Source organism: Nerophis ophidion, linkage group LG08 (genome assembly GCF_033978795.1).
Source record: "Nerophis ophidion isolate RoL-2023_Sa linkage group LG08, RoL_Noph_v1.0, whole genome shotgun sequence".
NCBI classification, from domain to species: Eukaryota; Metazoa; Chordata; class Actinopteri; order Syngnathiformes; family Syngnathidae; genus Nerophis; species Nerophis ophidion.
In genome coordinates this window covers 28,791,799-28,819,725 of record NC_084618.1, presented here as the reverse complement: position 1 = coordinate 28,819,725, position 27,927 = coordinate 28,791,799, and the positions used below count along the sequence as shown (strand labels likewise).

Sequence of the window (27,927 nt, the reverse complement as noted above, 5' to 3'; positions counted from 1 at the left end):
TAAAATTCCTACAATGTGAATTCCTGGATTCATCATTTTAAGTGGGAGAACTTGAGCAATCGGTGGCTGACTAAATACTTTTTTTGCCCCACTGTAAATGATAACATTATATAGTTTACTTGGCAATGTACATGCTGCGGACTCATGCTGCTAATGACAGTTAACCTCCGCTAGACCGTCAAAGACTCTTATCTGTGTCATTAGGAGCTCGCTAATGAGACCGACATTTTCCACCAGTCTTCATGTGCTTACAACACAAGCATGTGCGTTCAATCAAATCAAGCCACAAGAATGCTTTACGCTTACAACCTCGCCGGTAGCACCCTGTAAACAGGAGTAGTCATCACCTGGCCCTGACTCCCTCAAACCTTATTTTCCAAAACCAGCGCTGTCCCAAGAAATGCCGGTGGACATGGAATAAAAGACACATGCTGAGTTGATTCTGTGGTGCTACAAATGAGCACACACAGTATCGCTCTCCAGGATGTGGCCGGTTGGTTGCCCAGAGCTGCCGTCTGGCCGCATACATGCACGAGTTCAGCAGAATTTTGGTCAAACCTCACCTCTTACATTGCACTTGACACAGAAGTGTATTTGTAAATGCGGAGGAAAAATGCTATTGAGCTAGATGGAAAGTGTAACTGGAGCATCCTGCTAAAAACATCTTGCATAAACGGGTATGATTAATAAACCATTGCGCTCTTATGTACACTTGAAACTAAATGTAAAATGAATTTTATCTATATAAATACATATGGAATGTGCTTGCTCAGCCTAACCAAACCAATTCTTATCTACAACTTGGCTCCCTCTGCATTGGCCTCAGCAGGGTCACACAGTAAACACCCCAGTGAGACCGTTGCGGCGAAAGACACTCTGAAATCCCTTCCCCCTTCTTCAAAGACACCTGGTATGTTGATTCTGTTCCGTGATGTCAAACACAGCAACTTTCCGGCTTATGGCCAAATCACGCACCCATGGACTACTGCTACACAAAGATGCATACGTCATCCTCACACCCCATCCCAGACCTTTCCCGCTTCACCCACATAGAAGCGCCCTGCCCTGATTGCTGTGCTTCGGACCAGATGCCCATCTACCCCATTGTAAGTTTGAAGTTTTTGAGTGTCGTAAATACTGTATGTGCTAATATGTGCTTATTGTTGCTCGTTTTTTTTTTGGTCTGTTCTTTGACGGGTTGTACTGAAAACTTATTTTGTTGTACTTTTTAATGGCCTACTGAAACCCACTACTACCCACCATGCAGTCTGATAGTTGATATATCAATGATGAAATATTAACATTGCAACACATGCCAATACGGCTTTTTTACTTTACCAAATTACAATTTTAAATTTCCCAAGTTTCGTCTTGAAAACGTCGTGTAATGATGACGTGTACACAAGACGTCACGGATTTTTAGGAAGTATGAGCGCTGCGCACACACACAGCTAAAAGTTGTCTGCTTTAACGGCATAATTATACAGTTTTTGGGACATCTGTATTGCTGAATCTTTTGCAATTTGTTCAATTAATATTGGAGAAGTCACAGTAGAAAGATGGAGTTGGGAAGCTTTAGTCTTTAGCCACACAAACACACGGTGATTCCTTGTTTAAAATTCCCGGAGGTGAAAATTTACTATGGATCAGAGCGCGGTCAAGCGAATATGAATCCAGACCAAATGTCAACCAACAGGTTTCGGTGAGAAAATTGTGGTTAAAAAGTCGCTTCTTACCTGAGAAAAGCTGAGCTTGGGCTGTCCATGAAGCGGCCGTCGACTCCCCTGAGACATTGCGCGTCAACACACCCGTGGACACACCCTTCCGACTATCAGGTAATATTAAACTCACTAAAACAATAGCAACACAATAGAAAGATAAGGGATTTACCAGAATTATCCTAGTAAATGTCTCTAAAAACATCGGAATCCGTCCCAATGCAATCGTATTTTTAAAAATTTTTTTTTTACTAGTCTGTCGCTTTCAATATCCTCTAACACAAATCTTTCATTCTCGCTCAAATTAATGGGGGAATTGTCGTTTTCTCGGTCCGAATAGCACTTTTTGTTGGAGGCTCCCACTAAAATTTAATGTGAATATGTGAGGAGCCATCAAACATGCGACGTCATCGTCCGCGACTTCCGGTAGAGGCAGGGCTTTTCTCTTAACACCGACAGTTGCAAACTTTATCGTGGACGTTCTCTACTAAATCCTTTCAGCAAAAATATGGCAATATCGCAAAATTATCAAGTATGACACATGGACCTGCTATCCCCGTTTAAATAAGAAAATCTAATTTCAGTAGGCCTTTAAGTTCATCCATCTATTCATCCATTTTCTACCGCTTATTCCCTTTGGGGTGGCAGGGGGCGCTGATGCCTATTTCAGCTACAATCAGCCGGAAGGCGGCATACACCCTGGACAAGTCGCCACCTCATCGCAGGGCAAACACAGATAGACAACATTCACACTCACATTCACACACTAGGGCCAATTTTAGTGTTGCCAATCAACCTATCCCCAGGTGCATGTTTTTGGAAGTGGGAGGAAGCCGGAGTACCCGCAGGGAACCCACACATTCACGGGGAGAACATGCAAACTCCATACAGAAAGATCCCGAGCCCGGGATTGAACCCAGGACTAGTCAGGACCTTTTTATTTTGAGGCATTGATTGATTGATACTTTTATTAGTAGATTGCACAGTTCAGTACATATTCCGTACAATTGACCAATAAATGGTAACACCCGAATAAGTTTTTCAACCTGTTTAAGTCGGGGTCCAGACGCACTAACCCCTTTTCCACTGTGAAGGCCCTTTTTTTTTAAGTTTAATGACAAATTATATTCTATTCCATAAAACCACAAATTGATGCTAGGTTGATTAAATTAAACTACATACTGTGAGTGGAGCCTCATTCATAGAACTATAAACTATCCCGAAGACGGATTTAGATGGAAAATGCGAGATTACTGGTCTGGGTAAGGAGTCAGTTAAATTAGAACAAGTTTTTTCTGCTTTGAGTGTTTCAGAGTTGGACATGTGTTTTACTGAGGTGGCTAACTATGATGCGTGCAGTTTATCAAAGCAACAAACAAACAATCGGAAAATCCCCGTTACTGAGGTGGCTAACCATGATGCGTGCAGTTTATCAAAGCAACAATCAAACAATCGGAAAATTCCTGTCGTATCAATTCCTAGATATGGTCGTAACTATACTAAATGCACTGGGCATAATAAACACAACATTATTAATATTGCTACTACGGATAATTTGATCAAAAACTCCCTAAAACAGCCCACTACCTATAATATAGGTTTTTTAAACATAAGATCATTGTCTCCTAAAACGTTGTTAGTTAATGATATTATCAGAGACAACAATCTTAACGTCATCGGTCTCAGCGAAACCTGGCTTAAACCAAACGACTTTTTTGCGCTAAATGAGGCATGTCCTCCTAACTTTACACATGCGCATATTGCCCGTCCGCTCAAAAGGGGTGGGGGGGTTGCACTAATATACAACGAAAACTTTAACCTTAGTCCCAACATAAATAATAAATATAAATCGTTTGAGGTGCTTACTATGAGGTCTGTCACACCGCTGCCTCTACACCTGGCTGTTATCTACCGCCCCCCAGGGCCCTATTCGGACTTTATTAATGAATTCTCAGAGTTCGTTGCTAATCTAGTGACACACGCCGATAATATAATCATAATGGGGGACTTTAATATCCATATGAATACCCCATCGGACCCACCGTGCGTAGCGCTCCAGACTGTAATTGATAGCTGTGGTCTCACACAAATAATAAATGAACCCACGCATCGCAACGGTAATACGATAGACCTAGTGCTTGTCAGGGGCATCACCGTTTCCAAAGTTACGATACTCCCGTATACTAAAGTATTGTCTGATCATTACCTTATAAAATTCGAGGTTCAGACGCATGTTCGTCAAACTAATAATAATAATAACTGCTATAGCAGCCGCAACATTAATACAGCCACAACGACAACTCTTGCTGACCTACTGCCCTCGGTAATGGCACCATTCCCAAAGTATGTGGGCTCTATTGATAACCTCACTAACAACTTTAACGACGCCCTGCGCGAAACCATTGATAACATAGCACCGCTAAAGTTGAAAAAGGCTCCAAAAAAGCGCACCCCGTGGTTTACAGAAGAAACTAGAGCTCAGAAATTATTATGTAGAAAGCTGGAACGCAAATGGCGCACGACTAAACTTGAGGTGCACCATCAAGCATGGAGTGATGGTTTAATAACTTATAAACGCATGCTTACCTTAGCTAAAGCTAAATATTACTCAAATCTCATCCACCGTAATAAAAACGATCCTAAATTTTTGTTTAGTACGGTAGCATCGCTAACCCAACAAGGGACTCCTTCCAGTAGCTCAACCCACTCAGCTGATGACTTTATGCAATTCTTTAGTAAGAAAATTGAAGTCATTAGAAAGGAGATTAAAGACAATGCGTCCCAGCTACGACGGGGTTCTATTAACACTGACACGATTGTATATACGGCGGATACTGCCCTCCAAAATACTTTCTCTCGTTTTGAGGAAATAACATTAGAGGAATTGTTACAACGTGTAAATGGAATAAAACAGACAACATGTTTACTTGACCCTCTTCCTGGGAAACTGATCAAGGAGCTCTTTGTATTATTAGGTCCATCAGTGCTAAATATTATAAACTTATCACTCTCCTCGGGCACTGTTCCCCTTAGCATTCAAAAAAGCGGTTATTCATCCTCTTCTTAAAAGACCTAACCTCGATCCTGACCTCATGGTAAATTACCGACCGGTGTCTCACCTTCCCTTTATTTCAAAAATCCTTGAAAAAATTGTTGCGGAGCAGTTAAATGAACACTTAGCGTCTAACAATCTATGTGAAACCTTTCAATCCGGTTTCAGGGCAAATCACTCCATGGAGACAGCCCTCGCAAAAATGACTAATGATCTATTGCTAACGATGGATTCTGATGCGTCATCTATGTTGCTGCTCCTCGATCTTAGCGCTGCTTTCGATACCGTCGATCATAATATTTTATTAGAACGTATCAAAACACGAATTGGTATGTCAGACTTAGCCCTGTCTTGGTTTAACTCTTATCTTACTGATAGGATGCAGTTTGTCTCCCATAACAATGTGACCTCGGACTACGTTAAGGTAACGTGTGGAGTTCCCCAGGGTTCGGTCCTTGGCCCTGCACTCTTCAGCATCTACATGCTGCCGCTATGTGACATCATACGCAAATACGGTATTAGCTTTCACTGTTATGCTGATGACACCCAACTCTACATGCCCCTAAAGCTGACCAACACGCCGGATTGTAGTCAGCTGGAGGCGTGTCTTAATGAAATTAAACAATGGATGTCCGCTAACTTTTTGCAACTCAACGCCAAAAAAACGGAAATGCTGATTATCGGTCCTGCTAGACACCGAACTCTATTTAATAATGCAACTCTAACATTTGACAACCAAACAATTAAACAAGGCGACACGGTAAAGAATCTGGGTGTTATCTTCGACCCAACTCTCTCCTTTGAGGCACACATTAAAAGCGTTACTAAAACGGCCTTCTTTCATCTCCGTAATATCGCAAAAATTCGCTCCATTCTGTCCACTAAAGACGCTGAGATCATTATCCATGCGTTTGTTACGTCTCGCCTCGACTACTGTAACGTATTATTTTCGGGTCTCCCCATGTCTAGCATTAAAAGATTACAGTTGGTACAAAATGCGGCTGCTAGACTTTTGACAAGAACAAGAAAGTTTGATCACATTACGCCTGTACTGGCTCACCTGCACTGGCTTCCTGTGCACTTAAGATGTGACTTTAAGGTTTTACTACTTACGTATAAAATACTACACGGTCTAGCTCCATCTTATCTTGCCGATTGTATTGTACCATATGTCCCGGCAAGAAATCTGCGTTCAAAGGACTCCGGCTTATTAGTGATCCCCAAAGCCCAAAAAAAGTCTGCGGGCTGTAGAGCTTTTTCATTTCGGGCTCCAGTACTCTGGAATGCCCTCCCGGTAACAGTTCGCGATGCCACCTCAGTAGAAGCATTTAAGTCTCACCTTAAAACTCATTTGTATACTCTAGCCTTTAAATAGACTCCCCTTTTAGACCAGTTGATCTGCCGTTTCTTTTCTTTTTCTTCTATGTCCCACTCTCCCGTGTGGAGGGGGTCCGGTCCGATCCGGTGGCCATGTACTGCTCGCCTGTGTATCGGCTGGGGACATCTCTGCGCTGCTGGTCCGCCTACGCTTGGGATGGTTTCCTGCTGGCTCCGCTGTGAACGGGACTCTCGCTGCTGTGTCTTGGATCCTCTTTGGACTGGACTCTCGCGACTGTGTTGTATCCATTGTGGATTGAACTTTCACAGTATCATGTTAGATCCGCTCGACATCCATTGCTTTCCTCCTGTCTAAGGTTCTCATAGTCATCATTGTCACCGACGTCCCACTGGGTCATTATTGTCACCAATGTCCCACTGGGTGTGAGTTTTCCTACCGAGGATGTCGTGGTGGTTTGTGCAGCCCTTTGAGACACTAGTGATTTAGGGCTATATAAGTAAACATTGATTGATTGATTGATTGATAAACAAAAAATGTATACACAACACACCTCAAATAGGACTGACATTCCTTTCGGAAAATAATCACGTTCAGGGTTCCACTCAAGTCCTGTAGGTAAGACGTGTTACCAAGTGGGCGCCACAGAGCTCCATCTGCTATATCTGGAGGATCCCTACCATTTCATAACCCCCGGATAATGATACTAACAGCAGGTTCCATGACCCATGTAACACCCCTCTATAAAGGTTTGTGGAAATATTTTGTCCAACCTTGCTAACCAGCCAATAAATAGCGAGCCAAACATATACACGAAGGTACTTTGGAGATAATCAATTAATTAAATAGCCATTGGAAAATGAACTGGATACAACTATTTCCATTTGCTCAAGACAACGGCAGTTTGAAACACATTATATAAACAAGTCCAAACCACATTTAGCAGAGCAACTATGGGGCAGCAACAATGGATTTGTTAAGTTCAACAGTTGCTGACGATGGGAACAGACGCAGCGGAAAAAGGAGGCATGGAGTCAGAAAGGTGAGATGAGCGGCTTGTAATGCCTGACTGAGGTTTGGCCCTGCCTGTGTCGCCTCTGTGTGACCCGGACCAACATACTGAAAAGCCATTCAGCGTCTGCTCGGTAGAACAAATGTTGCACTGAGCAGAACATGCTTGGCTTGTCTGTGTGTGTATGCGTGTCAGGGTTGAAAAGCAGCAGTCAAATTCCACAATTCCTGTATCAAAGTATAAGACTGGAACTTATTTACAGTGTGCTATTTGTGTGTCTGTGGAGCAGAAACACAGCTGCTGCTGTCTTGTTTTGCCATTTTTACTATCATTGCAATAAAAGTCATCATTTTTCTGCGCTGGTGTTTCATGGAGGGGGTTTCATCAGACTACTGACAAGCCAAGACTAAAGGTGACCTAAGGTGAGCGTTGCAACCCTTCAACTAAAATTGAAGCGATGTGAAGACTGATTAAAGGTAACGGGAAAATGCCAAGCTGAGACCTATAGAAGGTTATGCACTGTACATCATTTAAAGCAGGATGCAAAGGGGCTAATCAGTACTTTGTGTACAGAAAGCAAGCCTTGTGGTTCATTTAACAAGCTTCCTCCGCAGTCATCATGTCTGATGATCAAGTTGCCATGGTAATCGCTTACCGACGAGTGTGATGTCAATAAGATTGCTAAAAAGTAGCCGCAACAGTGAGTGTCTATGGTAGTGGACTCTGTGTGTTCGGTAATCTGATGCTTAACAATCATTTGCGGCTAATCACAGGCGAAGACGAGAACAATCTGGCGTCTTGGACCCCCTCACCTGGACTCATTTAGTTGAGACATTTGTAAATGTTTTCCACCAGTTGTACAGTTTCCATTGTGATTGAGAGCGCAAGCGACAGTGTCAGGATTGTGTCAGGATCGTGGAAGAGGTACCGTACACACACACACATGTATATATGCACACACATATACACATTTATACATTAGGGGTGGGAGATATTGCCTTTTTTTTAATACCGCGATATTTTTAGGCCATATCGGGATATACGATATATTTCTCGTTTTTTTGCTAGCAGGGTGTATAAAATAGTCAGGAAATATCATGGATACAAAGGATTCTGGGTATTTGTTGTGTTGTGTTTATGTTGTGTTACTGGGAGGATGTTCTCCCGAAATGTGTTTGTCAATCGTGTTTGGTGTGGCTTCACAGCGTGGCGCATATTACTAGGAGTGTTAAAATTGTTTATATCACAACCATTAGTGTACTCTGTGTCACCCAGTATGCCTTGCAGTCGTGCGCGTGTGTCTGCATAAGCCACACACAACATGATGCTGGACTGACAAGCAGTTTGAACATGCTGTAGAAGGCGACAAAGTCAATGGCTTCATAGCACGCCCTAATACTTATTATCTGGGTGACTGCCGGCAGTCATTCTAGAGAATATTAGCGTCTCCTATTGTCTTCTTCGCTTTGTGACACGGGTCTTAAATAGCTCTTTGAATGGCAAAGGATATCAATCCCAGAACCATGTATATCAAATATTTCCGGATGGTTCAACCGCCACCCGCCCGAACCTAATTAAAATCAATTTTTTCGTCATGTCACCCGCCCGACCCGCGGTTTATCCGCGGAGTCCGCGGATGAGACCACAAACCGCGCATCTCTACTGCACTATTATATGCTACTTTTAAACTTTCATGCACAGAAGGAAATCACAACTAAGTCATTTTACCAAAACTGTATTTATTAAAGTTATTAGCAGGTGAATTTTCAAATGATGCTACATACTAGCAGTAATGCTACTTGTGGTAGCAACGCTTGTGCCCCACACATGACACATTAAAGTTGTCTATTTGACATATTCCCACTTGAAGCCGAACCACTGCCACTCCATGCTGTTTTTTCTTGGGAATTAATTCTTCCTTCATTTGTTAAGAGATTTGCACCTTCTTTCTCTCGCAACAACCCGTTAGCATCACAGCTAACGTTAGCCACGCCGCTACCTCTCTGCTGGGCGAGGGCGTGTACATATGTGACGCATGACGTGACAGTGTATGACGTATGTAAGAATGTGCGCCTGCTTGTCTGTGAGAAGGAGACAAAGGAAAGAGCGAGGAGAGCCTGTAGTGTAATGCCCGCAGCTAAAAACAACATTGTGAAAACGTCTACTCGAATATTACGATATAGTCATTTTCTATATCGCAAAGTGACAAACCCGCGATTTATATCGTATATCGATATATATCGCCCAGCCCTAATATACATACATATATACTTATATATACACACATGTACACATTCATATATACATACATATATACATACATATATACATATACATACACTTATACACACATATATACATGTACACACATCTATATACATATATACCTCTACACACATATATACATACACACACGTATACACACACATACATACATATATGTACAGAACATATACACACACACACACATATATATGTATAAATATATATACATATATACACATACACATATATATACATACACACACGTATACACACACATAAATACATATATGTACAGAACATATACACACACACATATATATATGTATAAATATATATACATATATACACATACACACATATATACATATACACACGTATACACATGCACATATATACACGTGTATACATATACACACACATATATGTACATATATATATATATATACATACACACATATATATATATATATATATATATATATATATATATATATACATACACACGTAAATATATATATATATATATATATATATATATATATATTAGGGGTGGGCAAATTAATGCGTTAATTACGAGTTAACTCATCAATCTATTAACGCCGACAATTATTTTATCGCACATTTGCGTATGTTGTTTACATGCTTTTATTTTTTTAATGCCTTTTCTTAACAAGATGGCGTCGCCCGGACGGACTTCGGCGTCGAGGGGCTCTTGGTAAAGATGGAACATTTGGCAAAAATACCGGACAATTCTGCAAATTTCATGGCTGGCTTACAGCGTGGTTACTCTGGGATCACTTACGACCGCCAGGCAATTCTGGATGTGGATAGATCGGGCCGTTTTGGACTGAATGATGTGTGCTTGCTAGACCGGCGAGCTAGCATGGGAATACTTTGCTGGCTACATCCAGCGGCCTGTGAAGCAGCGGAGTATATGTGTTGTCTTTCTATTTATGCATAATGCAGACGAGGCGTGTTGGCTGAGTTCTTAACGTTTACTTTCAGAGCGTGCATATCACAACATACAAGTTGCAGTCATGGCGACACACAACCTATACCGGGCTAGCGCGCATGCTCGTCACCCCTGTTGCATGCTGGGTAGGGTAGTTCTTTTTTTCCCTGGCTCATAACATCACAGCGTAGTACCATGCATATGATGCGTTCAGTTTATCAAAGCACCAAGCAAACAATCGGAAAATTCCCATCATATCAATTCCTAGATATGGTCGTAATTATTTTAAGTGCACTATGCAGAATAAACACAACATTATTAATATTGCTACTACGGATAATTTGATCAAAAATTCCCTAAAACAGCCCACTACCCATAATAAAGGTTTTTCAAACATAAAATCCCTGATAAAAAAAATGTTTCTGCTGTTACCTCAGAAATTGCCTGTTCTGATGTTATGATTGTGGCTCAGAGTTTTGTATGTAGATTATATTTATTTTCCATAACAAACAGGATAACTTAAATACCCTGGCAGTGGCAATAAGCTTAAATGTTTGTATTTACATTTTTTGAGTTGATTTTCATAAAATATGCTATTTAACTGCTACTGTTTAACAAGGACTGATTTAAATTGTGTTCGCACAACAAATGTTTTGGCGCTTTTGTTCATGTGGGAGAATATTCCAATAAAGGTGCACGACACACTACTTTTGAATTCATTATTGGGCTTTGGGTATACAATGCAGTTAATCGCGATTAATCGGAGAAATAGTGCGATTAACTTCGATTAAAATTTTTAATCGTTGCCCAGCCCTAATATATATATATATACATACACACATATACTACAAAATACATATACACATATATACACATATACATATATATACATACATATACACACACATATATATACACATGCATATGCGTATATACATACAAATACATATATATATATATATACATATATATATATATATAGAGAAATAAACACACATGTATATATGTATATATATAATACATACACACACATTTGTATATATATATATATATATATACTGTATATATATATAAATAAACATATATATATATATATATATATATATATATATATATATATATAAATATATGCACACACACATTTGTATATATACACACACACACACACACACACACACATTTGTATATATATATATATATATATATATATATATATATATATATATATATATACACACACACACGCACGCACGCACACACACACACACACACACACATCAGTGGCGGGCCCTGCGTTTCCCACCTAGGCCTTCATTAATGTCCGACTTCAATAATTACCTCTCAAAATACCATCGTTTATGTCACCACATGACCATTGCTGGAGAAATACGATACTACGCACTACTGGGAATTGAATCAACTCAACTGTGTACAAAATGGGCTATTTGCTGGCACATTTAAAAATAAACCCGCATCAGCAATTATCTTATATGGAACTGTAACAAGTAAAATGTTTGATAAAAATTAAACGTGAAAAAATAGAGAAATTAAATATTTGAACTCACAATTTATAGCACCTGTATACGCCAGTGGTACCGCTCGTAGTCGGTTGATTTGAGTGGAAGTGGCGGGCATGTCCCAATTTCATTACCGGGACAGCTGAGCTAGCTTCCGGGGTTGGCCGACGTCATCTCACAAGATGTAGTTTCTCCTTAAATATTCTTCTTAAAAATGGCCTTGCATATATATCTCTGCCACCTAATCAATGTTTTGTTCTCCTTCTTTGTGGGTTAAAAAAGTGAGAGTTGGTGGTTTCTCTGCTAGCCTGGTATGGCTACGGTGCAAGCCTTCCTGCTTCAGTAAATTGCAACTTGTGATTGGATACTCACTTTGGAGTGACAAGTGAGTATCCATTCCCAGTCTCGTTAACGTCAGGCTACCTAAATAGGCTACTGTCAACAACTTGTGATCTGATTGGCTATCGTAACTGTCTATAAACTGTATGTGTTCTGTCCGTTTACACTATGTTGATTCAGAATGCTACGGCCAAATTCATAAAGCTCTGGCAACAAGCCAGCTGACTTCTGATTGGATAAAAGCTCTAACGTAAAAACAAGCAACACTAGAGCCTGACATGAAGAGAATATGATGAATACTTTAATATATCTATGGAAAGTAAATCAAAAATATAATTAACTTTGATCAATTTATGATCATTATTTATGTTCGGCCAACAGAGAAGGCGTTCCTGGCCCTGACGGCCCACCACTGATTTAATTAATCCGCTAACGGTCCCGGGTGTGGCTCTGCTGATCTGTATAACACCGCCGTGGCTCAAACCAGTGAGTATCCAATCACAGGACGCGATGAAACTGAGGCCAGCTAGAAGGCCTTACTGACAACAACTTGTAATCTGAATTGCAATCGCAATTATCTATCAACTGAATGTGTCTGTTCACTTACAGTGCACAGACGCCTGTATTGTTGATTCTGAAGATTTCATCTAGCATAGCAACATAAGCTAACTGAATTCTGATTGGATAAAAACTGTAACCTAAGCGCAACAGCACTAGAAGGAGCATAACATGACATAAAGAGAATATGAATAATTTTAGATATAAAGGGAAAGTTAATTAAAAATTACTTTTATTTGTAATTATGATCATGATTTCTGGTTGTTAGGGCAGTAGAGAAGGCCTTGTTGTCCCTGATGGCCCATCACTTATACACATACGTATACACACAAACAGTAAAACAAAGTTAACAAAAGTCACATGTTAGGCATCGTGTTGTCATCCAAGTGAAGTCTGACATCGTTACATAGTGCACGAACAGTGAAGACGTGCAGATGCACTTGCGGAGACTGAGATGCGTACAACTTTATCTCCTGGTGATGCAACTAAACTCTTGTTTGAGAAGTGCCTCTGCTAAGACTAGATGCAGTAAATTGTCAGTGTTTACATATGAAAGCAATGGTAGAGTGAAAATATATTTTTTGTAGCACTTCCATGGACAAAGCTTTCAGCAAAAAGTGCAAAAAACTACGGATGTACAAACAGCGGGGTGATATGTAATGCGTCTTTGTTCGAGACGGTGCATGATATGTCGCATGCTTCCCTATCAAATACACTGGACTAAAATGGAGTAGGTACTGTAAAAGTCAGGCTTTGCATCTCGACGTAGTATTCATGATACGCTGCGTGCTGATATGCATGACTGAACTACCAGACGATACACCTCAGTGTTCTTTCTCCTATACGTAAGAAAGACTAATTGCTTGAGAGTATCTAAGAGTTGAGTATCGCTCTTGTTTTTTTATGATAACAAAGCCCCATTAATCCCCCAAGTCTGCTTTAAGGGATTAGTGCTTGTGCATATGATTCATTGAAGCCTGTCAATGTCCCTCTAAGGTTTTATGCGGTCAAAGTCTAAGTTTGTGTAAGTGTTTGAGATGCTTTTCTAAGGAGGTGTGAGTGATTTGCAGAGGTGCAACTACCTTTCGACCTTCCTGACCAATAAGTCCAGACGGACCAAGAATCCCCGAGTCTCCCTGGAAGACAAAGTGAGAAACACAAGAATGCAAAATTGTCTACGAATCACTGTGCTTAAGGTTGGTAGTGGGTAAGGGTGAGTCACAGTACCTTCTCTCCTTTGGGGGCTGGCCCAGGTGAGATGCCGGGGTCTCCTTTTCTACCCTTATATAAGAAAAGAGTGATAAATATATAAAATTTTCAAAGTGTATTCATTCTCATCAAATGTACTTCTTTTTTTCCAGCCAACATGTTTCACTCAGATGGACGACAAGCTTGTATTAGATCGGGGTGCCCAAAGTGCGGGTGGCAATTTGCGGCCCGCAGCTAATTTTTTTAACGGCCAGCAGCACATTCTAAAAATACTATTTAAAAGACAAAAGACATGAAAAAGTGGAATAAAAGAGCATACAGGTGAAATATAACGAGAAATAGGTTGCATTGTTGACTCGAATAACACAATGAATTAAAATTATTATTGTTATGAATTACAGACCTCCATTTACTTCACATTAAATATTCCACTTTGAAATTTTTGGGGTGTGGAATATTGCATATTTTGTGTGTTTGCTTTAAAAAAAACAACTACATTTTTTAATGGCAAAAAGGGCATAAAACAAACAAACCAACAAAAAAAATCCATAAAAAGTAAGACAAAAACTATAATCGATGGATTGATCTGAAATTAATATAGAGATTTAAGCGTTGAAAGCAGCAACAACAACAAAAACTTATTTTCAAAATTTTTATGAGCTGGGACCCTTTTTCATCCCAGAAAGTTTTGTGGGATTTTAAAAAAATAATAATGTCAATGTTGTTACGAATTATAGACTTTTTTAAGGTTACAATTACTTCACATAAATGATAAATGGGTTGTACTTGTAAAGCGTTTTTTTTACCTTCAAGGTACTCAAAGCGCTTTGACACTACTTCCGCATTCACCCATTCACACACACATTCACACACTGATGGAGGGAGCTGCCATGCAAGGCGCTAACCAGCACCCATCAGGAGCAAGGGTGAAGTGTCTTGCTCAGGACACAACTGACATGACGAGGTTGGTACTAGGTGGGGATTGAACCAGGGACCCTCGGGTTGCGCACGGCCACTCTACCACTGCGCCACGTATCACTGTCACTTCGATCGGTAACCGACGTTGTACATTTTGTGTTTTTAACAAAAAGTGCATGAAACATTACAAAAAATGTAAACTTCAAATCTACAGGTAAATCTGAAGTTGATTTATAGATGTATGCGTTGAGAAGAAAAAATAACATAACTTGTTTTTAACATTTTTGTCACCAATACCATTCCAGTTCCTCTATATATTTATACAAACCCCGTTTCCATTTGAGTTGGGATACTGTGTTAGATGTAAATATAAACGGAATACATTGATTTGCAAATCATTTTCAACCCATATTCAGTTGAATGCACTACAAAGACAACATATTTGATGTTCAAACTGATAAACATTGTTTTGTTTGCAAATAATCATTAACTTTAGAATTTGATGCCAGCAACACGTGACAAAGAAGTTGGGAAAGGTGGCAATAAATACTGATAAAGTTGAGGAATGCTCACCAAACACTTATTTGGAACATCCCACAGGTGTGCAGGCTAATTGGGAACAGGTGGGTGCCATGATTGGGTATAAAAGCAGCTTCCATGAAAAGTTAAGTAATTCACAAACAAGGATGGGGTAAGAATCACCACTTTGTAAGCAAATTGTCGAACAGTTGTAGAACATTTCTCAATGAGCTATTGCAAGGAATTTAGGGATTTTATCATCCACAGTCCGTAAAATCATCAAAAGGTTCAGAGAATCTGGAGAAATCACTGCACGTAAGCGATGATATTACGGACCTTTGATCTCTCAGGTGGTAATGCATCAAAAACCAACATCAGTGTGTAAATGATATCACCACATGGGCTCAGGAACACTTCATAAAAACACTGTCAGTAACTACAGTTAGTCGCTACATCTGTAAGTGCAAGTTAAAACTCTACTATGCAAAGCAAAACCCATTTATCAACAACACCCAGAAACACCGCCGGCTTCGCTGGGCCCGAGATCATCTAAGATGGACTGATGCAAAGTGGAAAAGTGTTCTGTAGTCTGACGAGTCCACATTTAAAATTATATTTGGAAACCGTGGACGTGGTGTCCTCCGTAGCAAAGAGGAAAATAACCATTCGGATTGTTATAGGCGCAGAGTTCAAAAGCCAGCATCTGTGACGGTATGGGGGTGTATAAGTGCCCAAGGCATGGGTAACTTACACATCTGTGAAGGCACCATTAATGCTGAATGGTCCACACAGGTTTTGGAGCAACATTGTTGTCATCCAAGCAACGTTATCATGGATGCCCCTGTTTATTTCCGCAAGACAATGCCAAGTCTCGTGTTACAACAGCGTGGCTTTGTAGTAAAAGAGTACGGGTACTTTCCTGGCCCGCCTGCAGTCCAGACCTGTCTCCCATCCAAAATGTGTGGCGCATTATGAAGCGTAAACTACAACAGTGGAGACTCCGGACTGTTGAACAACTGAAGCTCTACATAAAACAAGAATGGGAAAGAATTCCACTTTCAAAGCTTCAACAATTAGTTTCTTCAGTTCCTAAACGTTTATTGAGTGTTGTTAAATCAGAAGGTGATGTAACACAGTGGTGAACATGCCCTTTCCCAACTACTTTGGCACGTGTTGCAGCCATGCAATTCTAAATTAAATATTATTTGCAAAAAAAAATAAAGTGTATCAGTTTGAACATCAAATATCTTTGTAGTGCATTCAACTGAATATGTGTTGAAAAGGATTTGCAAATCATTGTATTCCGTTTATATTTACACTTAACACAATTTCCCAACTCATATGGAAAAGTGATGTGTAGAATCATTGTCAGCAACTACCACCAACAACGGGCCCCCACACTTCAAAGCCGGTGTTGGGTAAATTAGCGCTTGCAAGTCACCACTTAGTACACTCCCTGCCATTTACAACTTTGTTTCATTTATGAACTGGAAAACAAAAAAAACGAAGGTGTAAAAGAAACATCAAAAACTTTGTTTATGAAGCTTACGTGTAGGGGTTGTGTTCGCACTCTTTCTCGTGAACTCAGGTTGCGTGCATGAGAGGCAAGAGTGCAGACTTCTGAGCTCGAAGCCCAGGCTATCAAAACAACAGCCAACACAACTTTTGAAGTTGCAGGAGTGAGTTTTACAAGGGTACACATGGCCCTGCCACACTGGCTGGCCTGCGTTACATTTGCAACACACCAAGAAGTGAGAAAACATTAGGTTTATGTAAGCTGCAACTAGCTGTGGAGTGGCTAGTCTGATTGTTTGCAGCAAATAACCAAAAAATAAAGTGAAAAAAAATGTAGTACATTTTGATGCGGATGACATATGTGGCCTTTGGGGAGGTTAGGGTGCCGCTAATGGGCGTCACCCACGTACAATATTTTAAATGCAATATCTTGTTTCTGTGCACACAACACACAAAGACAGATGTCAAGGATGTTTGCAAAGGAGGAAAAACCAACCCAATGAGAGAAACCCACAATTTACTTTGAGCAAGCTTGTCTCCTGTTTTCACACGTTAAAATTGGAGTCGTCTTTACTTTCTACCAAACAAGTGTTTCCATTTTGCCCTCACGTCCGTCCCTCAGGATTCAAATGAAAGAAAGAACACTGCCTCTCTTGTATGACACAAGAACATCACACAGGCTACAAGCACAAATGCCTTCCACTGTATTTGACACAGAAAGCAAAAAAAAGGCGGATCCGCAAGGGAGCAAAAAAAAAAAAAAAACCTTGCTAAATAAAGCAGTGAACCTTGACATTGACGCCTGCTGCACATATGTTTAAATGTCTGAAACTGTCAGGTTGAGGCAGCCCCGCCATGAGCGTTTTCAGTCATAAAAAAACTATTTGGCCCCCTGTCAGATGATTGAGAACAAATGCAACACATCCTCCTAGCAATTGTAACTCACGTCAGCTACCGTCACAAGGATCGGGGCAAGGGAGAAAAGTTACCTTGAGACCAGGTGGACCGGATCGGCCAGGGTTTCCATGAGGACCCGGAGAACCCTGGGGAAGAAAGACAACAGACATGACTCAAATGCCGCAGATGACCCCTTTGCATATTGCCAAAGAGTGGTTTTAACTTTGCTACTGTTAGCGCAAGAAGAAAAAGAAGCTTTTGGGTTCACAAACTGTCTGGAGAACTTCAGCCTTCATGCTATTTGTGAGCTGGGTGCTGTGGTATTCAGGACCGGTGTCGTTAGGGGGGGTTGAAGTGTATGGAAAATGAGCACCTCCACCATATGGATGTGGTTTTCCTGCACCCTGTTGCCTCCAGCTCCTCAGCCCCCGATGCACACTGACACGTTTGTCAAGAACCTTAATGAGCAATGCAGATCTCTTCGCTGCTAAACATTTTGAATTTGTCTGCCAAGGCATGCTCACAATTGCGTCAGCTGCTGCTGTTGTTGTGGAAACGAGCAAACAGGAAAAGGGTAGCTGCGTTCAGCTGATTGGAGAAACAATCGGACTGTTTAGCAGAGTATAGACTCAACAATCCATTAGTCTTTAACTCCAACAGCAACTGTTTGACACATCCACGGGAGGCTTCACTACACCTCCACCATTCATCTCTCCTCTCTTTTTTCCTGTCGATCTCTGACCTCAGCCCCTGCTCTCCACGTGGTATGGCATCACCGCCTCACACCTCCCCCTGTGCAAGGTCAAGGGTCGGGCATGTCAGAGAGGGCGGAAAAAGTGCCACAACTGCCTGAAAGAGCCGTCAGGGTTCATCGAGGTGAGCCGAAACCACTACGGAAGTCGATCCTTTTGTGGTCTGCAGCATCAGTTATTTGTTTTGATAAACAGATCACCTTGGATAATTAACGTCAGGGGGACCTGTTATGCAAAATCAACTTTTCTTACGGATCCGAGCCATCATGGTGAAGGAGCTGAGCCGGGAGGCAAAGCTCCTAATTTACCGGTCGATCTATGGGTGTCAAACTCTGGCCCGCGGGCCAAAATTGGCCCGGTTTAATTTAATTTGGCCCTTGAGGTTATATCAAATTAACATTCACCGCTAATACTCATACTTGCCAACCCTCCCGATTTTCCCGGGAGACTCCCGAAGTTTAGTGCCCTTCCCGATCATCTCCCTGGCCAACCATTCTCCCGATTTCCACCCGGACAACAATATTGGGAGCGTGCCTTTAAGGCAATGCCTTTAGCGTCCTCTACAACATGCCGTCACATCCTCTTTTCCTCCATATAAACAGCGTGCTGGCCAAGTCACATAATATATGCGGCTTTCACACACACATACTTGGTCAACAGCCATACAGGTCACACTGAGGGTGGCCGTATAAACAACTTTAACATTGTTACAAATATGCGCCACACTGTGAACCCACACCAAACCAGAATGACAAAACACATTTCGGGAGAACACCCGCACCGTAACACAACATAAACACAACAGAAAAAATACCCAAAACCCCTTGCAGCACTAACTCTACCGGAACGCTACAATATACAACCCCCGCTAGCACCAAACCCCGCCCACCTCATTTTTATTTTATTTTTTAATTTATCAGCCTGTGGAAAAAGTTAATGTTGATATTTACCTCAGAAAGCTGCAAATAGAAAAGAGGCAATCATTTTTTTAATAAAATTTTATTTCACTGATGTTTTTTTGTTTGTTTTTTGAAAGTTGATTTTGCACTGTTACATTATATAAGCTCTGCCTGTTGCATGGGAAGAAGCCCGAGTACCCGGAGGGAACCCACGCAGTCACGGGGAGAACATGCAAACTCCACACAGAAAGATCCCGAGCCCGGGATTGAACCCAGGATTACTCAGGACCTTCGTATTGTGAGGCAGACGCACTAACCCCTGTTCCACCATGCTGCCCTATTTAATTAAGCCTTGCTTGTTCAATATTCATCGCAAAACTTGTTTGGGTCCCTATTAAAAGGTTAATTTGTTCAACCTTGGCCCTTGGCTTTGTTCAGTTTTACACTTTGGCCCACTCTGTATTTGAGTTTGACACCCCTGATCTACACCTACGGTCATGAGCTCTGGGTAGTGATCACGAGTACAAGCGGCCGAAATGAGTTTCCTCTGTCGGGTGGCAGAGCCCCTCCCTTGGAAATAGGATGAGAAGCTCTCTCATTCGGGAGGATCTCAGAGTAGAGCCGCTGCTCCTTCACATCGAGTGGAGCCACATTAATTGGCTCCGGCATCAGGTCAAGATGTCCCCTGAATGGCTCCCTGGGGAGGTGATAAGGGCACGTCTGACCCAGGACACGTTGGGAGGACTGTGTCTCCCAGGTGGCCTGGGAACACCTCGAGATACCCTGGGAGCAGTTGGACAAAGCTGGGGAGAGGGAAGTCTCAGCTTCTCTGTTTAGGTCTTTGCCTGTGTGACCCAATCTCGGACAAGCAGAAGAAGATATATGAATGGATGGATGCATAAGTTGTGAAAATTTTAAATCAAACCATGGACGCATGGCGAAGATATCCATACAACAATATTGCATTCCTTCATAATTCCTACAAACTGACCGTTTGGAATTTGCCCACAATGTGAGATTTTTTTCAATGGTGAAATCAGCCGATAGCTCTTTATATGATACAGTTTTATTGAAATAACTTCGTGCGAGTCCACCATTGGAGTTCGAAGTTAAGTTAGTCAAAAACCTCTTTTTTTTTTCCGTTATCCTCTTGTTATGGTGCAGACTGGCTCGTACATGTGCATGCATAATCCACTGTTGCCATTTCTATTACAAATTAGCGTATAGATGCAACTTATGTCAGTAGACGTGCTAAAAAGTACAACAAATGACGGCAGAAGACGTTTTCGAAGTAGAGCCATGTAAATAAGAAAGCCCACAAAACGCCGCATCCTGAAGAGACGGTCAGAAAGTGGCTTAAAGATGGTCTGGGAAACATAATCTATGCAACGTTTTGACCAAGAACAACCATTACATGTTGTGTACACCACAAGGAACTGTTTTAAATGTAGAAAAAAATCATACCATGACCCCTCTAATGTATTGCTCAGACGATTGACATTGATTGATACAAGAGTACATGTTCACTAGCATGCGCAAGCAGGGAAATAAATTTGCCTTTGAACTTCGACTGAATAACGTGCTCTTTCATGAGGTCTGATTCACTCGGTGAATGGTTGTAATCCACTGGTTGTAAAACATGTTTTAAAAAATCACCAGCAGACTTAGATTTGCTTTTTGGTTCATGTTTTCAAACACTGGCTATTTTCATTCCAGGGATTCTCTACTTTTAATGATATTGCCTCCCTACAATCTCTTAGGCCTTTCATTGTCGGTTTGCATGCAGATGCTAAGCGCCCCTTCCGGACTATGTGTGTGTGTGTGTGTGTGTGTGTGTGTGTGTGTGTGTGTGTGTGTGTGTGTGTGTGTGTGTGTGTGTGTTTGTGCATCCAGACAGTGTTAGCTAGATGCTGCTGTGCCCAAAATACATTAACACGAACCAAACATGTTTAAATTACATGTTTCACAGTGTGGTTTGGGGAGTACACTTGCAGAGACTGGCTGGCACAAGCGTTTTTTTCTTCCTTTCTATGTATTTGGGTAGAGCGCTACACGTCTTGCCTGGAACAGGTGTCTAATTAGAGAAGGCGAGGGTAGGGTGCGGCGCGAGCGGACCCGTGCGCTGCACAATAAAAAAGGCAGCGGCCTTAGCGGCTACGCGAGACGTCACTGTGGTTCCTGTGGTAACAACTTTGCTCTGGCCAAATCCTACTTACTTAAGAGGTATAGCTCCTTAGGTTTCATGTTATGGCAACAGCATCCCACCCAAAGGTATATAAATATCACTGCATCCAAACGCCATGTGTGCTGGTTGTTTGTACATTCATGAGGAGATACAGTAAATACACAGAACCATATATTTTACACACTGTCTGACTTTTAAGTGCTGGATCGTAAAATCACTTAATATACCTGTTAAGACGTTCAGTATATTGTTGAGCCAGTGGGGCAAAACATGAATAAAGGGAAGCTTTATTTCCACTAAGCACTACTGTTGTGCGTTTGTGAGGCGCGAGACAAAAGAGGCATTGAATACTGCTGGTTTGGGTCGAAGTCTAGTAGATTGTACTGTGTTCAATCTATTTTCTTTGTTGAATAAAGGGGTGGATTGGACAGGGTTTAGATAATTCTACTGAACTGTACTGCTTGGTGGAAGTGTGGCTTAAAAACTGGGGTGAATGTGAAACTACAATAAAATGGATGAAAACGTGCTACTTTCTATATTAACAAAACGTTTTTCAGAGCAAATTACATCATACAGTGAATAATATATAATTATCCAAAAGAAAAAAAGTACATATTTTAAAGTATCATTTAGGAGTTCACAACCATATTATATTGTGTACAGTATGACAATAACACATTTTAAAATCCACGTCCCAAGAGCGAGTTTGACGACTTCCGGACTGCTTCGAAGCGATTCTGAACCACCATCCGCCGCCTCAGGAAGGGGAAGCAGTGCGGTGTCAACACAGTGTATGGTGGGGATGTTGTTCTGCTGACCTCGACTGCGGATGTTGTGGATCGGTGGAGGGAATACTTCGAAGACCTCCTCAATCCTACCAACACGTCTTCCTATGAGGAAGCAGTGCCTGGGGAATCTGTGGTGGGCTCTCCTATTTCTGGGGCTGAGGTTGCCGAGGTAGTTAAAAAGCTCCTCGGTGGCGGATGAGATCCGCCCGGAGTTCCTTAAGGCTCTGGATGCTGTGGGGCTGTCTTGGTTGACAAGACTCTGCAACATCGCTTGGACATCGGGGGCAGTACCTCTGGATTGGCAGACCGGGGTGGTGGTTCCTCTCTTTAAGAAGGGGAACCTGAGGTTGTATTCCAACTATTGTGGGATCACACTCCTCAGCCTTCCCGGTAAGGTCTATTCAGGTGTACTGGAGAGGAGGCTACATCGAACCTTGGAGTGTGGTTTTCGTCCTGGTCGTGGAACTGTGGACCAGCTCTATACTCCTGTGGGGAGTGCTCAGAGAGTATGGGGTAACGGACTGTCTGATTGTGGCGGTCCGCTCCCCATATGATCAGTGTCAGAGCTTGGTCTGGATCGCCGGCAGTAAGTCGGACCCGTTTCCAGTGAGGGTTAGACTCTGCCAAGGCTGCCCTTTGTCACCAATTCTGTTCATAACTTTCATGGACATAATTACTAGGCGCAGTCAGGGCGTTGAGGGTAACTGGTTTCGTGGCTGCAGGATTAGGTCTCTGCTTTTTGCAGATGATGTGGTCCTGATGGTTTCATCCGTCCAAGATCTTCAGGTCTCACTGGATCAGTTCGCAGCCGAGTGTGATGCGACCAGGATGAGAATCAGCACCTCCAAGTCCAAGTCCATGGTTCTCGCCCGGAAAAGCGTGGAGTGCCATCTCCAGGTTGGGGAGGAGATCTTGCCCCAAGTGGAGGAGTTCAAGTACCTCGGAGTCTTGTTCACGAGTGAGCGAAGAGTGGATAGTGAGATCGACAAGCGGATCGGTGCGGCGTCTTCAGTAATGCAGACGCTGTATCGATCCGTTGTGGTGAAGAAGGAGCTGGGCCGGAAGGCAAAGCTCTCAATTTACCGGTGGAGCTACGTTCCCATCCTCACCTATGGTCATGAGCTTTGGGTTATGACCAAAAGGATAAGATCACAGGTACAAGCGGCAAAAATGAGCTTCCTTTGCCGGGTGGCGGCGCTCTCCCTTCAATATAGGGTGAGAGGCTCTGTCATTCGGGAGGAGTTCAAAGTAAAGCCGCTGCTCCTCCACATCGAGAGGAGCCAGATGAGGTGGTTCAGGCATCTGGTCAGGATGCCACCCGAACGCCTCCCTAGGGAGGTATTTCAGGCACGTCTGACCGGTAGGAGGGCACGGGGAAGACCCAGGACACGTTGAGAAGACTATGTCTCCCGGCTGCCCTGGGATCCCTTGGGAGGAGCTGGACGAAGTGGCTGGGGAGAGGGAAGTCTGGGCTTCCCTGCTTATGCTGCTGGGCCCGCAACCCGACCTCAGATAAGCGGAAGAAGATGGACATTTTAAAATCACGTGCGCCAAGTGCATGAGTAGTTAATTGAAGTGGGGTCTTTGCCTTTAAATGTCTTCACAGTAATGTTAGAGATGACAGATTTAGAATTGTATATACGCAGCACGGTTATGTATAGGGGTGCACAAAACATCAATTCCCATCTGAATCAAAATTGTTGTTCATCTCGATTTTAAATCACTTCATAATTTTAAAAAATCTATCTAAAAACAAATAAAAACAGTTGTGAATTTTTTTTCAATGAAACCTGAAGAAGCCTTTCTAAGTTGTAAACTGTTTTGAAAAACTTTCATATATATATATATATATATATATATATATATATATATATATATATATATATATATATATATATATATATATATATATATATATTTTATATACATACATATATATACACATGTATATATATACATGTATATATATATATATATATATGTACATATATATACATACATATAAAGATATACATATGCATATATATACATATAAAGATATACAAATGCATATATATACATATGTGTAGATATATATATATATATATATATATATATATATATATATATATATATATATATATATATATATATATATATATATATATATATATATATATATATATATATATATATATATATATATATATATATACCGTATTTCCTTGAATTGCCGCAGGGCATATAGTATGCGCCTGCCTTGAATTACTGCCGGGTCAAACTCGCTTCGCAAAATAATTAGCGCATGCTTAGTATTACCGTCTGGTCAAACTCCTGACGTCACGAGTGACACTTCCCCTGTCATCATTTTCAAAATGGAGGAGGCTGATTTCAATATTGGTAATTTGAAATCACATAAAGTGAAGAAGATTAAGAGCTATTCATTAGGATTTAAGGTCCCAGCTTACATCACACTCAAATTTTTACTGCAAGCCTGTGGTAAGTGCCGGAGTGAGAAGAGGTTTTAAAATAATTAGCGCATGCTTACTTTTTACCGCATGCCTTTTGTAAGCGCAGGAGTGAGAAGAGGTTTTAAATTAAATAGCGCCCCGGCGGCAATTGAAGGAAATACGGTATGTATATATACGTATATATATGTATATATACGTATATATATATATATATATATATATATATATATATATATATATATATATATATATACATAGAAAAACATATACATACACATACATATATACAGTATACACATACACACATACATATACATATATAGACATACACACATACATACATACAGATATATATATATATATATATATACATAGAAAAACATATACATACACATACATATATACAGTATATACATACACACATACATACATACAGATATATATATATATATATATATATACATATATATACATACACACACACACACACATACATACATATATATACATATATATATACACACATATATATGTATATATATATTTATATATATACATACAAACATATATATATATATATACAAACAAACAAATACATACACATATACATACAAACATATATATTATATATATACATATATATATATATATATATATATATATATATTTATATATATATATATATATACATATATATATATATATATATATATATATATATATATATATATATATATATATATACATATATACATATATACGCACACAGTTAATAAACTTTTTATGTGCTCATTGTTTTCCGGGCTGAACAGTCTAATAACTAAGAAAATGGTTCAATCTAAAGGTAAAGAGAATAGTTTGCTATGAACAAATAGGGTCAGTCTCCGTACACGTCCTCTCGCACCTCCTTGCCACCGCCATCGTCACACGCCCTCAAACGGAAGCCAAAAAGCTCAGACGGACGTGCCACTAATAGTCCACTCCCACCAGGCGTGTCTGTGCGACTAGTGGTTGCCGTGACGAAGGCGTCTCACACTCACATGTGTGGGGATCAGGGGTCAAGGTTCACGGGTGTTGCCTGGCAGGCTCAATGGTGCTCTGTGTGTCATCATATATGCTTCCCGTAATCCAAGGCCACGGAAGGTTATACAAAAAAAAAGAAAAGAAAGGGAAAATAGTTGTCTGCAAGCATGTTTCCCTGTGAGAGAACTTGTGAGGCTGCAGGATTTGTAGTTAAATATCCAATAAATCTGAGTGAAACCGCCTCCTGTCAGTCTGTGCAGGTGTACAAGTAACTACACGACGCGGCAACCGGCAAATAAAATGAATTAATGTGCGTACAGTGCATCCATGTCCACATGCATGTTCAGTCAGACATCAGCACTGTTTGACTGTGAGCCCCCGTGCAGAGGCGTCACAAGCAGTGACTTTACAAGATCTTTAATTCTCCATTGAGGAGGCACGTTGTTCTTGTTTGTGCTTTGCAAAGCGACATCACTCTGCTCAGTTTGACAAAGACCACGTCTAAGCCGCCAGGTTGAGGCTATTAGTTGATACATGACAACTAGAGGCTTTACCAAAGACACATTCTGGGTATAAATAAACCCAAAGGCTTCTAACAAAGCTGGAGAAACCATTCAGTGGCAGAAACTTAAATAGGACTGAACGAACGGCTCTACTTTTGTAGATAGCTAGATTCCAACATTTTTATTCAAAGTAAATCACAAGAAATCTGTCCAAGGTCTAAAAGTAGGGATGGGATAGGAGGTACTGCAGAGGTTCAAATGACTTTAATAAGAGCCAGACAAAGACCCCCTTATACATCTATTGAGGTGGGGGAAGTGTTTGCTTCAGAACCTCATTGATAAATAAATAAACACAAAACGAGAAGACCAACAATGAACCTAACCAAAACTCCACCAGTTTTTGGAGACCGTTATAATCCACATGATGTTCCAACCTGACCAAACGAACCAGGGCTGAAAATAAGGGACGAAACAAGACAGGGCAAAGATGATGCGCAAACTTCCATGTGTCCGTGATGGGATTCCCCACCAAAAAAGTGTAAAGCGGCCGCAGCAAGAGCTGAAGCAGAAGAGGAAAGTCCAGTGGAGCCATGTGTTCTCTGTCTGTTTACAGTGCTTTTATTAGGCATCCTGTGGCACAGGCAGCCTTTTGAAAGGCCGTCTTTATAGGAGCTTTCCTGTTTATGCTTTAGGGTGGGAGGTCAGCACTTGCAGCCCTGTGCTGAATATGGCCAAAGCATTCGCATAGGAAAACCTTGTGTGTGTGACTATGTGGGAGTGTGTCAGCCAGCAGGGATTCATGGAGATTTTAGCTTAGTCCGGTTATTATTGTAACGCCACAGAACAATCAGGGACTTTAACTTGTAGGTAAAAGCAGTCACTTCGGTGTTAGTGTTTGTGTCGTCAGTCAACACGCAAACATTGACAGTTGGAAAAAAAAAACATTTGCACACACATGCAAACAACCACAAATGTAATCCAAATATAACAAACGGAACAAAATCTAGAAGGTTTGAAAGGGAGGCGTGGTATAGCTTAAGGTGTACGAGGACTCACCCGAGGACCCCTCTTGCCTTGCAGGCCTGGCTTCCCTGGAGGTCCTTGAAGTCCCTGGAAAAGAAAATATCCAGTCAGTGTCGCCTTTCTGACTGACACCCTACGCACACTCAATCAAAACCAATGGGTCATTAAGACCTCTTTGCTTTTCCACACAGAACATCCAGAAGGTCTCTCTGTACAGCGCTGACACTTTTTTACCCTGAGGTTATTCCATCAGCAGGTGATGAGAGCTCACCCTTATCAAGCGGGAAAATCTGAGCCAGGAAATAGTAGAAATAACAGCTCACTTCCCGTGCCACAGAATGCCTCTGTGTTCCTTTATCGCAGTCAATCGTTTTTTTTTCTTCTTTTAATCAAAAAAGAGGAGAAGTCAAGAAAAACAGGAGATTGTTGAAGCCTGCCAGGAGCTCTCAATGCCAGCTTCTATGACATGTTTAGAAGGTCAGTGCACACAGCAAAAA

The 27,927-nt window shown here is 41.1% G+C and overlaps 1 protein-coding gene across 1 annotated transcript in view; it reads right to left on the bottom strand.

The window, feature by feature from the left end:
* LOC133557610 (collagen alpha-1(XXVII) chain B-like) overlaps positions 1-27,927 on the bottom strand; it is a 165,177-nt gene that overhangs the window by 119,221 nt on the left and 18,029 nt on the right. The window contains exons 4-7 of the mRNA XM_061908192.1: positions 27,464-27,517; positions 17,900-17,953; positions 13,977-14,030; positions 13,832-13,885 (exon numbers count right to left, since the gene is read on the bottom strand). Coding sequence (XP_061764176.1) covers positions 13,832-13,885; positions 13,977-14,030; positions 17,900-17,953; positions 27,464-27,517 — 216 coding nt within the window. The remainder of the gene's footprint in view (positions 1-13,831; positions 13,886-13,976; positions 14,031-17,899; positions 17,954-27,463; positions 27,518-27,927) is intronic.